Below are 17,200 nucleotides of genomic sequence, written 5' to 3'. Positions count from 1 at the left end.
GATGTTTTCCAAAAACAGCAAAAACTCATTTTTTTTTCTGATTATTAGCATTTGTGCTTATCAGGTTCTACTGTTAATGTATTAGATCAAATATATTCAAAGTCATTTCTAGATAATCTTACGTGATAACTAATTCATCTTGTTTTATCACCTTTCAAATTAACATTATATTTTTAGTCTAATAAAAGTTGTGAAAACTAGCTGTTACTTACAGCTTAACTGCTAAAGAATGTAAGTCTAGTTATTTGAGTTTTATCAGAACTTTTTGGAAAGTAGGGAGTTCTCGAATGCTAAGAAACTGATTCAGTGGGTTTTATCATGCATCATACAGTGACAGATAAGGTTATAAGAAATACAGATCGATTTCTCTTGCTCTCTTGCCTTCCTGCTCTCCCTCTGTCCTCTCCCCCCTCCCCCCTCCATTATCCTCCCTCCTCTCTCCACATGCTCACACTGGCCTCTAATTCTCTGCTCACTCTCTGTGCCTGTCTTGGTCTCTACTGCCCTCTTAACTCCCCCTCCCCATGCCCTGAAAAAACTCTATTCTATACAAAAAAAAAAAAAGCATGGATCTATGATTTGCAATTATGATGGTTGTGGGTATAATTCGGTGATAGAATATATGCTTAGCATGTACAGTCACTATGTCCCATCCACAATACTAACTACATGATAGTAAGCAAGCTATTATTTATCTGGAAAACAACTTTAGGACTTTATTATCCCTAGCACTTACTATTTATTATCTTTAAATGGTGATACATTAAAAAACCCTATTTATTTGAAGTTCATAGTCCTTTTTAAAAATATAAACAAAATAAACTTTTTTAAACTTTGTATAAGTAAATGTGGCAATTATTGAGTAAGGTTTATTACCAACAATCTTGGGAAAATATCCTTGAACATTAGCATATTTAGAGTCAGTTTTCCATGATTTACATCTTTCCGTTGTCCACTTTTGGTGAGGCAGATCTTTTGGCAGATTTAACCAGCCCACGTGCTTGAAATTTTAAAGTAGGTACAAAAGCAATGGTCAGCTGCACCACCTTCGAAGGACACAGAAGCAGCACTCGTAGGGTCACCTGAGGACCCTTACGATCCAAAGCAAGGATCAGAACACCTGTAAATCACCATGGTCAAATGGTGCGGTAGAGATGAGGAAGGTGACTCTTGAAGCAGACAAAGGTTCCTAGTAGGCCAAAGTCTATTGATCATGAATTTCAAAGCTCATCTTAGCAAAGAAAAAAATTGTAAAACATGTAAATTCCAAGAGGAAAATGGAGCACATTTTGTTACTACTCCTTTTAATAGCCTCTAAGAGAGAGTTTCAAAATATTTTTAAAAAATTAGTAAAATGAATCATAGCAGTTTGTTCAGCATTCACAATAATGCCAATAGTACTTTCAAACAAGTTAAGTACTCACAGGTGAATTATCGATCAATAGGCTAAATCCTAAGACAAGAAGATATTCATACTTTTTTTTTTTACTTAATTATATTATATGAGGTTACATTCTGATGTAGCAACAATGAGGTTGGCAACTGACACACGTGAACTCTAAAATTTAATGGGAACTTTCTGATATTAGTCTGGAACTAATTTTTCTCAATAAAATGTTTTCTTCTTTGATTTTAAAAGGAATGAAAAAAAAGAGGAACTAAAGACAACTAGAGAAAGACAAATTATTCACAATAAGCAGCATGAGAGAAAATTCTAGATTACAAAATGAGAGCTTTTATCAGGGTGTGAAATGTACCTTAAGAGGTTCACTACACCAAGAAAACACAAGAAATGAATAATCCCAGATGATCAAATATATAAAGATCAAACACACTATAGCAATCAAATAACAGGAACCAAGAGACACTGCTCACTGATATCTCTCAACATCAGTGGTCTCTTCTCCAATAAAAAGACACAGACTAGCAGAATAGATGCTACAACAGGATCATCCTGCTATATCCAAGAAATGTAGTTTAATATCAAGGGTAAACACATTTCAAGTAAAAGGATGAGAATCGGTATTTACAAGAGAATAGGCCATTTTCTTCAAAACAAGGCAAAATAAGCTTCAAAACAAAACTAACCTGAGGAGACAGGGAAGGACACTACATACATACATGTCAAAGGAAAAACCCACCAAGACAACATAGCAATTCATACAATCTATGCATCAAACACAGGGCACTGAAGCTTATTAAAACAAAAACCAACAAGCAAGAAACACTACTACAGCTAAAGTCACATATTGACCCTTACACCTTAATAACACTATTCCAGTTAAAATCATATTTTGTCCCATACTCTAATAATTGGAGACTATATGACCCTACTCTCACCAATAGACAGATTATCCAAAGAAAAACTTGTTTGACAAAGAAAGAAAGAAAGAAAGAAAGAAAGAAAGAAAGAAAGAAAGAAAGAAAGGAAGGAAGGAAGGAAGGAAGGAAGGAAGAAAGAAAGAAAGAAAGAAAGAAAGAAAGAAAGAAAGAAAGGAAGAAAGAAAGAACTGAAGAATCAGTAAAACCAAGAGTTGGTTTTTAGAGAAAATGAACAAATTTGACAAACCCTTATCCAAACTAGCTAGAAGTCAGAGAGATAATATCCAAAGTACAAAAATTATAGAGAAAAAAAGTGGATATAACATATGCTGAGGAAATCCAGAGAATCCTAAGGACAGACTTTAAAAACTGATACCCCTTGCATTTGGAGCATAGATACTGAGAATTGAGAGTTCGTCTTGGTAGATTTTTCCTTTCACGAGTATGAAGTGTCCTTTCTTATCTTTTTTGATGACTTTTGGTTGAAAGTCGATTTTATTAGATATTAGAGTGGCTACTCCAGTTTGTTTCTTGGGACCATTTACTTGGATTTTTTTTTTCCAGCCTTTTACTGAAGTAGTGTCTGTCTTTATCACCGAGGTGCATTTCCTGTATGCAGCAAAATGCTGGGTCCTGTTTACTTATGCAGTCTGTTAATCTATGTCTTTTTATTGGGGAATTGAGTTCATCGATGTTAAGAGAGATTAAGGATAAGTGATTGCTGCTTCCTGTTATTTTTGTTATTAGAGGTTGAATTATGTTTGTGTGGTTATGTTTCTTTGGGTTTGTTGAAAGAAGATTATGTTCTTGCTTTTTCTAGAGTGTAGTTTCCCTCCTTGTGTTGGTGTTTTCCACCTATTATCTTTTGTAGGATTGGATTTGTGGAAAGATATTGTGTAAATTTTGTTTTGTCATGGAATATCTTGGTTTCTCCATCTATGGTAATCACCAGTCAGAATAGCTAAGATCAAAAACTCAGGTGACAGCAGATGCTGTCGAGGATATGGAGGAAGAGGAACACTCCTCATTATTTGTGGGATTGCAAGCTAGTACAACCACTCTGAAAATCAGTCTGGTGGTTCCTCAGAAAATTTAACATAGAATTACCTGAGGACCCAGCTATACCACTCCTGGGCATCTAACCAAAAGATGCTCTAACGTATAATAAGGACACATGCTCCACTATGTTCATAGCAGCCTTACTTATAACAGTCAAAAGTTGGAAAGAACCCATATGTCCTTCAACAGAGGAATGGATACATAAAATGTGGTATATTTACACAATGGAGTACTACTCTGCTATTAAAAAAATGAATTCATGAAATTCTTAGGCAAATAGATGGAACTAGAAAATATCATTCTGAGTGAGGTAACCCAGTCCCAAAAGAACACACATGGTATGCACTCATTGATAAGTGAATATTAGTTTGGGATACCCAAGATACAATTCACAGACCACATGAAACTCAAGAAGAAGGAAGACCAAAGTGTGGATACTTTGATCCTTCTTAGAAGGGGGAACAAAACACCCATATAAGGTGTTACAGAGAAAAAGTGTGGAGCAGAGACTGAAGAAATGACCATGCAGAGACTGACCAACCTGGGGATCCATCCCATATACAATCACCAAACCCAGACACTGTTGTGGATGCCAATAAGTGCTTGCTGACAAGAGCCTGATAGAGCTCTTCCTGAGAGGTTCTGCCAGTGCCTGACAAATACAGAGGTGGTTGCTTGCAGCCAACCATTGGACTGAGCATGGGAACCCCAATGAAGGAGTTAGAGAAAGGACTGAAGGAGCTGAAGGGGTTTACAACCCCATAGGAAGAACAACAACATCAACCAACCAAACCCTCCAGAGCTCCCAGAGACTAAACCACCAACCAAGAAGTACACATGGAGGGACCCATGGCTCCAGCTGCACATGTAGCAGAGGATTGCCTTGTTGGGCATCAATAGAAGAAGAGACCGTTGGTCCTCTGAAGGCTCTATGCCCCAATGTAGGAGAATGTGAGGGCAGGGAGGTGAAAGTGGATGGATGGGTAAGGAAAAACCCTAATAGAAATGGGGGGGTGGAAAAGGGGGATCCCGATGGGGGCACAAACCGAGAAAAGGGATAACATTTAAAATGTAAATAAAGAAAATATCAAACAAACAAACAAAAAACTATGAAAGTCTTGGAGAAATTGATGATTTTTTTTAATACATACCACTTACCAAAGTTAATTCAAGATCCGATCTAAACAGTTCTATAACACCTAACACCTCCCTACCAAAATGGAAACAATAATTAAAAATCTACCAACCAAATAAGAACAACAACAAAAAAAAAAAAAAAAAAAAAAAACAAAAAGAAAAAACCCCAGAGCCAGGTGGTTTTAGTAAAAAAAAAAAAAAAAAGAAAAAAGAAAAAGAAAAAGAAAAGAAAAGAAAAAAAGAAAAAGAAAGGAAAAAAGAAAAAATGTTAAACAAGACTTTCAAAGAAGAGTTGATGCAAATACTTCTCAAATTATTCCACAAAATAGAAACAGAAACCATGTTGCTTAATGTATTTTGTATGACCACTTACCCTGATACCCAAACCACATAAAAACACAAAGAATGAAAGAGGATTACAGGCCAACTTCCTCTGTGAACTCAATAAGATACCTGCACACCAAATCCTGGAACACATCATAAAGATTATTTGCCATGATCATCCCATAGATGTAGTGATGTATGTTCAACAAACATAAAATGATAAATGTAGTCCACCGTATAAATAAACTGAAATACAAAAGCAACGTGATCATCACATCTGACACAGAAAAGGCTTTCAATAGAACAGGCCTTCATGATAAGAGGCTTAGAAGATGAAGGGTACAAGGGATGACCTCAATATTAATAAAGGAAGCTGCAGCAAGCCCATAGCCAACATCAACTTAAATGGAAAGACACTCAAACCAATTCAAATAAAATCAGGAAAAAGGCTCTCTCCATACCTATTCAATATAGTACTTGATGTCTTAGCTAGAACAATAAGAGAACTGATGGAGGTCAATCGGGAAGTAATTGGAAGAGAAGAAGTCAAAATATATTTGCAGATGCTATGATAGCATTCATGAGTGATCCTCAATATTCCACAGATCTAATAAACACTTTCAGCAAAGTAGCTGGATATAAAATAAACTCAGAGAAATCAATAAAACTTCTATATATAAAAGACAAACAGACTGAGAAAAAAACTAAGGGAAACAACATCTTTTATAATAGCCTCAGGTAATATAAAATATCATGTGGGTAACTCTAGCCAAGCAAGTAAAAATCTTGTATGATGAAAACTTTAAGACACAGAAGAAGATATCAGAAGACAGAAAGATACCCGTGCTCATGGATCAGTAGGATTGATATAGTAAAAATGGCCATCCTACCAAAGCAATCTATAGATTCAATGTGATTCTCATCAGAATTTCAACAGAATTCTTCACAGGTCTTGAAATAACAATTTTCAGCTTCATATGGAAACAAATGCATACACACACAAAACTAGCAAAGCTAAAACAATCCAAAATAATAAAAGAATGCCTAGAGATACGACCATCCCCAATCTCAAATTGTACTACAGAAATGTAGTAATAAAAACAGACAATAAGATTGGTACAAAACAGACACATTGATCAACATAATCAAATTGAATGGTACAAAGCAGACACATTGATCAACATAATCAAATTGAAGATCCAGATATAAATCTGTACAACTATGGTCCTATGTTTTTATAAGAAAGCTGGAAATTCATGCTGAAAAAAAAAAAGACAGCATCTTAAACAAATGGTGCTGGTCAACCTGGACACTAACATATAGAAGAACCCAAATAGATCCATACTTATCACCCTAGACAAAACTCAACTCCAAATAGATCAAACACCTAAACATAGAATCAGATACACTGAACCTGATAGAAAAGAAAGTGGAGAATAGCCTTAAATGCATTAGCACATGAGATAACTTCCTGAACAGAACACTGATACATGTCTGACAAAGGGCTAATATCCAAATACATAAAGAACTCAAAAAACTTTTAAGAAAATAAATAACTCAATGTAAATGGGGTACAGATCCAAACAGAACTCTCAAAAAAAAAAAAAAAAAAAGAAAACTCAAAAGACTGAGAAACAAAGAATTGTTCAACATCCTTACCCATTAGGGAAATGCAAATCAAAACCACTTTAAGATTTCATCTTGCACTCATCAAAATGGCAAAGATCAATAAAATAAATGACAGCTCATGCTGGCAAAGATGTAGAGTAAGGAAAACATTCATCCATTCCTGGGGAGAGTAAAGAACTGGTAGAGCCACTGTCAAAATCAGTGTGGTGGCACCTCAAGAAAATGGAAATCAGTCTACCTCAATCTTCAGGTAAACAACTCATGGACATATACCCAAAGTGCACTGCATTCTACCACAGAGACACTCACGCAACCGTCCTCGTCGCTGCTCTGCTCATAATGTCCAGCAATGGGGAAGAACCTGGGTGTCCGTCACAGAAGAATGAATAAAGAAAAATGGAGTCCATTTTCACAGCATAGTATTACTCAGCCATACTTTTGTTGTTTTGGTTTGGATTTTAATGAAATCAAGAGATTTGTAGATAATTGGATGGAATTAGAGAAAAATCATCCTGAGTGAATTATCTCAGACCTAGAGAGGCAAATCCATTATGTACTTGCTTCTATATGGAAATTGGCTGCTTAACGAAGATGCAATCCATAAGTTAGGTCTGGTATAGAGTAAGGTAGTTGGGGGAATAGATAGATCTTATTAGGAAAGGGAAATAGATCGATAGTTGTGAATGGATGGAGAGGCTGGAATGGAAGGATCAAGTGGGGAAGGAGAGGGAAGAGAGGGTTGGGAGAATACAAGGAAATTAATATTAAGGGCCATTTGAGGGGTGGTATGGAGACTACTATAATAGAAGCTTCCTAAAATATATACATAAATGAAGGTCATCTAAACAAAATTGCCAAGTAATAGGAGTGACAGAGCCACAGCTAGCCACCTCTTGTCACCAAATGAAGCTTCCAGTAGTGGGACTGGGTTATATCTGATTGAGTTGTTGTTCAAAGGGGTCTCATGGGAATGCCTGAACAACTCAGGCTATTGCCAAGCCTCTAGGTCACTCTCCAGAAACTGACAGAAAGGACCAATTGCTGAACACAATACCTTCACAACTCATGGAACATTGAGACATTGAGCTGGTGCCTCCATAGAGCCTTTTACTGCTACACGAGAGTGTCTTTGGTACGGGAAGGTACTCTGCACACTACCAAAATAGAAATGTAAACACCAAGCCAGCCACAAACCCTGTGATCTACAACGGTAATCTGCATACCTCATACCTTGTGGCACAAGTCTTGTGAGAGTAACCAATCTATATCTAATTGGACTTGAGACCTATTCCAGGAGATAGAACCTATATCCAACACTGCTTATGTAGCCTAGACACAGACTAGATAGTCAAGGACCTAGAGTAAAATCAGCACTACAATTCTAAAAAAAAGTAGCAATAAGATGACTCCTAATGACATTCTGCTAAGGCTGCTATACTCAGATCAGTGCATTGCTCAGCCACCGTCAGAGAAGCTTCCCCCTGTAGCAAATGAAATGAAATACAGAGAGCAATAGTCAGACATGGTGAAGGAAGTGAGCACTTGGCTCTAAAATGGGATGTCTCCATCAAATCCCTCCCTTCATGGGGCTCAAAACCCTGTGGAAGAAGAGATGGAAAGAGTTTAAAAACCTGAGGAGATGGAGGGCACCAAGAAAACAAGACCATCTAAACCAACACGATCAAAGCTCACTGAGACCGAGGCAGCATGCACAGGGCCTGCCGGGGTCTGCACCAGGTCATTAATGCATAGATTATGACTCCTAGGTTAGTGTCACTATGAGAACCCAGAGTGGGAGAACAAATGCTTTCTCTTGTACTCTTTCCTTCTATTTGTTGGTTTTGGTTTTGGTATTTTTTTCCCCAATTCTGGTGTGTTATTTTTTTCATTTTATCTAATTATATTTTATTACGATTCCTTAGAAGCCTGTTTGTTTGGCTGGTTGGTTTGGTTTTGGGGGGTTTTGTTTGTTTGTTTGTTTTGTATCGCCCTGGCTGTCCTGGAACTCACTCTGTAGACCAGGCTGGCCTCAAACTCAAAAATTCACCTGCCTCTGCCTCCCAAGAGCTGGGATTAAAGGCGTGCACCACCACGCCTGGCTTGTTTTCATTTTTTGTTTGTCTGTTTGGTTGGTTGATTGGTTGGTTTGGGTTTTTGTTTTTGTTTTCCAGACAAAGTTTCTCTGTATAGCCCCCACACCCTGTCCTAGCACTTGCTCTGTAGACCAGGCTAGCCTGGATCTCAGGAATCTACCTGTCTCTGCTGAGACAGCACCATGCTGCCCAGCTGTGTTTTTGTTTTCTAATGAGAGACAGAAAGACAAGAGGGGATGTGGGAAAGAACTGGAAGAGGGAACTGTCACAAGGATAAATTATGTGAGGAAAAAACCAATTTTCAATGAAAGGGGGAATTTTTTTTTAATTGCAAGCAGCTCAAAACCGGTCATAAGAGAAGCAGACATGGTAAGATGTACCTGGAGTTCTAGCTCTTGAGACTACGGAAGAAAGAACCAAACTTGAGGTCAGCCTATTTAGTGTGACTTTCTTAAGAACAACTCAAAAAATAAAATGAATTAAAATTAAATAAAAATGTGGACAGCTGAAAGCACTTTCACTATGCAAAGTAGCAGATCTTGGGGCACTTGAGTCAGCTCTATACTGTCCTCTGTTCACCTGGTCACCAATCATGGAACTGTCCAGAGCAGCTGTGGCCATAGTTCTCTTGCCTTAAGAATGCAGGTCCAACAACAGCAGAACCACGCCCACTTCCGGGAGGAAGCGCTAATTGGTTACTTGCCATTTACAGAGATTTAGATGCACGGGTTTAAATGTCTTGTTCTTTGGGTGAAAAATGATATCTAGTCACTGGATGGTCTGAGGAGTCGGACAGGGAGACCCGTGTATCATTATAGGTCTTAGCTAAAAAAGAAACCAGCATGATAAAGTTTGAGCTCAGTGTATACACATGCAGAGAAGTCCTCATTTGTGCTATCTTTCATTTCCTTACGATGTCTGATGAAGAAAATATGTATGTTCCATATCACATGACAACTGCTCATAGTAAACACAAGCCCACAGAATGGGGCTGGGACTAAGAGCTGAGCACAGGAAATCACCTGTAGTCTGGTCTCACTTTTCTAGAAATATGGTAACTTCCTCACCCAAAAAACTAAAGGGGAAATAAGTGCATAAAAAGCCAGTGAATGGGGTTAGGGTGAGTGACACTGAACAGGGGGAAATATTAGCTTCACGACTGATAATCCCCAATGAATGAGATGCTAAGGGTAACTTACTTGGCTTTTCATTCATAACTAGTAAATCACAGATACAAAAATGGACAGATCCTAGAACCATTTGGGTCAGGGTTCCACAAAGCATAGAAATTATTTAATATGATGTCTAATTTTCATTAGTATCTAACGTATATCATACTATTTGATGTTCTATGAGCCAACCCCATGAAATAAAGACCTCACTCTTATTTGTTGATTTATGAAAAGTTAGAATTATTCCCTCCCTAAAATAAGCATTAGTCAGTACCCATATAGGAGTCATTTTGTGATGGTTCTTTTAATGTCCACAGAAGCGTTCATTCTCCCATGAGTGTTTCATAGGCAAACACTTATAATAGCACAGCATGGGCCCTTGCTAGGGGTAGCTGGCAAGAACCACATTGTGGCCTTCTTCTTACTCTGGCCTTCCTTGCCCTGAACTGATTTGACTAAACCACTTGACTTCTGAGGACACCAGTTTGAAAACTACAGACAATCCACCCTCTTGGATTTGTAAATTGTTGAAGTTCAAGATAGCCTAAGATCACAGTCTAGTCCCTTGGGATGTGTGATTGTGTTCATTTTTGTCTTTTGTGGGTTTTTTTTTTTTTTTTTTTTTTCCGAGGCAGGGTTTCTCTGTATATCAGAGCCCTGGTTGTCCTGGAACTCATTTTGTAGATCAAGCTGGCCTCACACTCACAGAGATAGCCTGCCTCTGTCTCCCAAGTGCTAGGATTAAAGACATGTGTCACCATGCCCGGGCAGTCCCTTGATTTTTTAAAGGCTACATCTTAGCAACAAAATAATGTACTTGCAAGTTAGCTTTAGTCATAATGCTGTGTTACAGTCAAAGGTTTTGTTTCTGGCGAGTAGTAAGTACACCAGCTATTTTCTGCCCAGGTGTGTTATTTCACCCTTATTAGTTACAGCCAGGTGAGTGTGGCTGCCTTTGCAAGCAAGAAGATCTAGCCATCCAACCTCTGCGAATATCTGTGAGTAACTAAAATATGCAATATACTTATTACTCACAATAGAAAAAAAGTTTTATAGATAAGGAATATAAATTACCCTTGGCTTTCGGATCAATGAGAAATACAGCACCACTTTCCCCTCGCCCTGTGCTCACTCCTCAGAGTGATGGACTTAATACGTTCTGCTTCTCAGAGCTCAGCAGTGTCTCTAGATCCTGCTTTCTTATTGGTGATTTTTTAGAATAAAAAAGAAAACACTTCCATCTTGGGCCATCTACGCAAAGATTTATGCATATCTGGTTAAAGACTATACACGTTCTAAACATTCCCACAGCTTCCTACCTACATAGTAACTGCTTACCCAGTTCTCCTCCTCACCCACTTTTGCAGCACTGGCAATTGAACCAAGAGCCTCCTACATGCATAGCCAGGGATGTCACTCTGCTACTGAGTGACATCCCTGGCTCCATCACTGTCTTTTGACTGGGAGTCCTGAAGATGCTTCTATTCCTAGTGGTAAATGTTTTTTAAAAGTTTATCTCTGAAAACATATATACAAGTAACAGTATATAAGCTGAAAAGCTTTATTTACACACACACACACACACAAACATGACAACATTGAAAAATGAGGCCATGAATTGAAAGGTAGGCTATACTGAAGAGTTTGGAGGGGAGGGAGAATGATGTAATTATATTACAATCTCAAAAAGCATTAAGGATTTGAGAATGATTATTGAAAGTTCAAATACATTGTCCCTACCTGCAATCAGTTTTAGAAATATTATATATTTTTAGAGTCCAGAGCACAAAGGGAAGTCTTGGTGTCCCACACAAACCTAAACCTGTGACAAAATACCTGTTCCAATAATGGTGAGCCTATGGTCTTGGTTGATCAGACTTAGCACCAACAGTCGTTGAGGCTGCTTCTATGAATAAAACATAGTCTTGAAAACATTTCCCAAATAGATTTTTCTGTGTCTTAATTAGAGTTACCACTGCTGTGATGAAACACCATGGCCAAAAGCAACTTGGGGAAGAAAGTATTTATTTGGCTTACATGTCCACATCACTATTCATCATTGAAAAAAGTCAGGACAGGAACACAGACAGGGCAGGAACCTGGAGATGGGAGTGGATGTAGAGACCACGGAAGAACACTTCTTACTGGCGTGCTTTCCACGGTTAGATCAGCTTGCTTTCTTATAAAACCCAGGACTCACACATCAATCATTAATTAAGAAAATGCCCTACAGCCTTGCCTGAAGTCCGATCTTATGTAGGTATTTTCTCAATTGAGGTTCCCTCCTCTCAGATGACTCTAGCTTGTGTCAAGTTGACAGTAACTAGCCAGCACACTCTGAAAGAGATAGAGGCAGAGGAAAGGCTCTCTGGCTCCCTTGCCCTAGCAAAGCAGAGTCAGGGGAACTTCCCGGCACACATTCTATGAGGCAGTGAGCACCGGCTGACAGTGTGGTTGGAATCTATATGGGAGAAGCTAGCTCACACAGCTTCAAAGCCTGCAGAGGAAGATAAATGCAACATTAATATTAACATCTTCTGCCCACAGGAAAACTAGGGAGGCCACAACACTGGGCACCACTGGTACATAGAGCCATGGACTCTGAGTCAAGTTGCCCAGCCTTGAAGAATCATCTTGAGATAATGAGCTATGCCCACAAGTGAACAACCACAGTTTATCTCTTCTACGCTGTGGCTGACTTTGACTAGGCTGCTCTGAATCACTGTCTTGGTACCCAGCTGATTCCCCAGCTGGTCTCTTAGGAGGCAGAGGATCTGAATGCCTGCAAGGGCCAACCAAGCAGAAAACAACAAACAAACAAGCAAAAAAAAAAAAAAAAAAAAAAAAAAAAAAGAGCAGTGCAGAATCTGGTTCAAACTGAGAGTGAATAACTTATACAGGACAGCTCTTGCCTAACTCCAGCTGTTTCAAGTAGGAATGTGGTGTGCCACTTGTCTATAAGAAGCTGAACATAACACATTTTTTTTTAAAACATAAAATCTCCTGCATTTAAAAGGTATACATACGTAAAAGAAAATGATTATTTTAAAAAGTGGCTAATTTTGTTAGTGTACATTTTGCTGTGATTCAATGTTAATAATTTGGAGGCTGGAGAGATGGCTCAGCAGTTAAGAGCACTGACTCCTCTTCCAGAGGTCCTGAGTTCAATTCCCAGCAACCACATGGTGGCTCACAACCATCAATAATGGGGTCCAATACCTTCTTCTGGTGTTTTTGAAGACAGCTACAGTGTACTCATATACATAAAAGAAATACTTTTAAAAAATATTAAGGAAAAAATGATACCACAGTAGCCAAACAAAAACTACCTAATTCTGTATGCACTCTGAGCTCTCATTCTCAACTCATGTCTTGGTGCTGTGGCTAAGTTTGCCCTTCTTTTCATTCTGATTCCTATTTCTCTGTGTTCAGAAAGCCACTAATTTCTACAGTCCAGCCTAAGCTGGCATACTCTGAAATGCACAAGACTATAGCCAAAGCATATTAAAAGCATTCTGGAGACCTGGGAGTGGTCTGCCTCAGACTCTGCCAAACTGTCAAGATATCCTCTATTTTCTTCTGCTAACACTTTAAAATATGGTAATTAATCCATATACCCCCAGTGTGTCACCATCCCCTGGGGGCTCCCTATAGCTCGGTTTCCTGCTACCCAACCTTGTCAGGTTCCAGCTCTTCCCTGTGTTCTATCATACTGCAGGGCATGGGGCAAGGAGTCTGTTCCCAGTGGGGCTTTCAAGACTTGTGCTTTGGTTGACACTGTGCCAAGTGCTTCCCATGGCACATCGTCTATAATTTCATGGGAGATAGTGGGGAAGAACAACTACGCTTGTCCTCCAATTTTGTTCAGCCAATAAACTGAAGACAAGAAATTCAAACTCAAATTTGAAACCCATATCTATTCAACTGTCCTATTGTCCTACATGGGAAATGCAAGTAAAGGAGCTATGTGTGCGTGAGTGTGTGAGTGTGTGTGTGTGTGTGTATGTGTGCATGTATGCCTACATGTATATATGCATGCATACCTGTATATGCATGTGTATGTGTGTGCATGTATGTGAGTGTTTATGTGTGTTTGAGTGTGTGTGTGTGTATGTGAGTAAAATTGTTCTTCTATAGCTCCAGGCTGCTCCTTGACATTCTTCCTCCATTTTATTCTTTGGAACTTCATGGCATTACTACTTTCTAATATTTGAACATCTCTATATATTTGCATGTGTGTATCCCAGGTTGGAAGATTTTATGAGCTATTTATATCTCAAAATATATTTTAGGAGCCAGAAAAGGCTTCTAATTTGCCAAATAAAAATACTTCAAAACCTATGTCAGTGTATTACCATCGCATTAACTGAAAAGTATTTTGACAAGTGCATGGGCTATATGCACAGATATACACAGATACTGTATGTGCACACACACACACACACTCAGAGGTGGGGGGGGAGCGTAGAAAAGAGTGGTGCTTACCACTGGAAACAGTATTGTTTGGAGCCCAGAAAACCTTAATTCACAAGGTAAAACCTGACACAAACTCTGTAAAGGACATCCAGATCCAAAAACAAAAGGTAAGGTCTTCTTCTTCCTTTTCTTTCTTTTTTTTCCTTCCTTCCTTTCTTCCTTCCTTCCTTCCTTCCTTCCTTCCTTCCTTCCTTCCTTCCTTCCTCCCTTCCTCCCTCCCTTCCCTCCTTCCTTCCTTTCTTCTTTCTTTCTTTCTTTTAAATGAAATAACTGGATTCCTGGGGAGCTAAATTGTAAAATAATTTCCTGAAATAACACACCGGCTCTAGAAGAATCAGGTCTAGAGGAGCAGAATCCGGATTGCTCCTTCAGTTCCTTTAATCAGGACCAGCTACAACTAGGTGTTCCTACCATTTGACAGCATCATTCTGGAAATGGGCTGGAAGGAAGATGGTTTTAGAAACACACCACCATATATAAAACAGTCTAATGGAAAAATACAGCATCTGTAGCAAGATTGAGAGAGGAAGACATAGGCATCAATCCAGACATGTTCCTTTGCACACCACCTGTCACTCCCAAAATCACAACAAGGAAACAATGTTACCATACCCTACACATGTGCACTCATACAAGCAACCCCTGCTCCCAAAGAGAGATGCTTGTTTCTCTTTGCATCCAAGAAGTTTCGAAAGCCGTGTGCTGGGTGTGTTTGCACCCACCTCAGCAGTCATGAAACTGAAATTGGGTCTCTGCGACGTGATCAAGGACCAGCTGGCAGCATAATCCTTAATCGGAATCCTGTGCACTGCTCTGCCAGTATAACAGTCTCCCTGTGCTTTCATGAGAACTACGATGGAAAAGTTCATTAGAGTCTATAAACTCCACAGAGAAACAAGAGTAAGTAACCACGCAACCCGGTAAGGTTCAAGCATACTGTTCTAAAGAGACGTAGTAAGGAAGGGAACCCCGGTTTGAGGAGCAGAGGATTCAAGGCGACCATAGAGGTTACAGGAATCCATGTGCCGATTTTGCTCAAAATTGTTTTCAGCTTGTAATTATTAATCCCAAATCCCTCTAGCTTGTGCATACATGAGACTATAACATCATGTATAATACATAGGTAATCAGATTTCTTAGATGTCTGTTTCTGTATGTGAAAAGGAGCAACCTACTTGAGAACTTCAATTTTCTTCTCCATTTTCCAAGGTTTACATTTGACAGTAGCGATCATTTGTCTATTCTCATCGAGCAGTGCTTTTAACCGTTCTAATTCCTCTTCGTCGATTTCTTCTTCTTCTTCCCTTTAAAAGGAAATGAAACCAAAGGTTAAACTTCGTTTCTAAACCTACAAGGACGCCTGTCAGATACGCAGCCCCCCTTTGCCAACTCAGCTGCCCAAAGCCAATGAGACGTTCCCTAAGGTCTAGAATTCACATCTCAACACTTGCAATCCGGCTTGAGGATTATTATAACCTTCAACAATGCCATTTGCATTCTAATGCTCAAAATGGAACTGTTCTTTTATGTCTTCAGCCTCCGGCTGTCAGAACAAGGAAGCTGGGGAGAGGAGAGTTAGAGATCCATCAAGATACACGCGCGTCTCTCCTCTGTTCCCCTTGGCAGCTATCCTCCCCAATTCTATGTTTCCTTCCTATCCTTATTTTTCAATAAGGATAATAACTTAAAGGTGAAGATGTCTTTGAAGTGTCCTTAGAATTTTTAAATTAGCCCTGTCTCCAGAGAAAAGGGAGAAAAATTGAAACAGGGAGAAGGAAATTCTGTTTCTCAAAAGAAGCCTAATCTGTTAATTACACCCAAAAACTTCATTTGATAAAATTCAACTTGAAATACTTTTGGTGGAAGCAAATGCTTTGAAGCCCCCTTCAAAGGAATTTTTCTTCTCTCTTTTTTTTTTTTTTTCTGTGATCTTACTGTTGAAAAACTAGAAGCTAAAGAAAACAAAATCTAAACAGAAGCCACATGGCGTAGTGGAGCAATGTAATACTATACTGTAGAAATCAAACTGTTGGCAATAGGTTGTTTTAATTATTAGGCTACTGTCTCAATTTTAAATACACGCTTTCATACTTAATATTATGGTATGAGGCTGTGGCTCTGTTACCAGCCATGTGTTTGCTTTTTCAACGCTATGTTCAGACTGTGAGATTTACTAAGTGCCCTCCATCTTTTCCTGTGGCTTCCTGCCTACTTCTTTTTGCCTCCCAGGCTGACACTTCCTCCCTAGCGTCACTTTACTCCAGGAGCTAAAAGCCCCTCCCAGAGCTGGAAGTGATTCTATTCTGCCAATTCTAGCAGAATTCTCCCAATGCTAGCAGAATTCGCTTCCTCATCTCCACCATGTGGGACCAGCTTCCACTTTCAGCTCCCTCCGTTTCTCCTTCCTCTCCACTCGACATGTTCACTCTAACCCTTCCCAGGATTCCAACTCACAAGCGCTAGCTGCTTTTTACAGCTGGTGCCATCCTATTTCATATTCCTGCTTGCCTTCTCCAAAGATCTAGTTAAGTATTTTACTTACAACTGCTAACAACTCTCATACAGGATTCTCAGTATTCAACTCACTAGACCCAGACTAAAAAAGAAATTGTAAATTATTCATTTTTTTTAAAAATAAAAACACACATTTTATAGTTCACTAAGCTTATTACTGGACACAATAGGAATATGGGGGAAAGCTATTTTTAAATGATTAATTATAATGCAGGGAGACAGATTTGCAGACTTGTTGTGAATCTGGAGTTTCTAATCATGCCTTTATTACTCATACAAAATAAAATTTAGATTACTCATGTAAAATAACACCTTCTAGTGGTAGTTTGGGGGCAATACAAATGGGTAACCTTGCTTGTCAACTTGATACTTGAGAAGAAAGAACCTCAGTTGAAGAACTGCCTCCATCAGACTGGCCTGTAGGCATGTCTAGTAGGCATTTTCTTGATCCTAGCTGATGTAGCATGGCCCAGT

At 38.9% G+C, this 17,200-nt stretch overlaps 1 protein-coding gene across 1 annotated transcript in view; it reads right to left on the bottom strand.

The window, feature by feature from the left end:
- Tmc1 (transmembrane channel like 1) overlaps positions 1 to 17,200 on the bottom strand; it is a 120,331-nt gene that overhangs the window by 91,571 nt on the left and 11,560 nt on the right. The window contains exon 3 of the mRNA XM_021152462.1: positions 15,388 to 15,516. Coding sequence (XP_021008121.1) covers positions 15,388 to 15,516 — 129 coding nt within the window. The remainder of the gene's footprint in view (positions 1 to 15,387; positions 15,517 to 17,200) is intronic.

This window comes from Mus caroli, unplaced genomic scaffold (genome assembly GCF_978045245.1).
Source record: "Mus caroli unplaced genomic scaffold, Mus_caroli_1 scaffold_20, whole genome shotgun sequence".
Lineage (NCBI taxonomy): Eukaryota > Metazoa > Chordata > Mammalia > Rodentia > Muridae > Mus > Mus caroli.
This window is presented reverse-complemented; position numbering and strand designations above follow the sequence as displayed.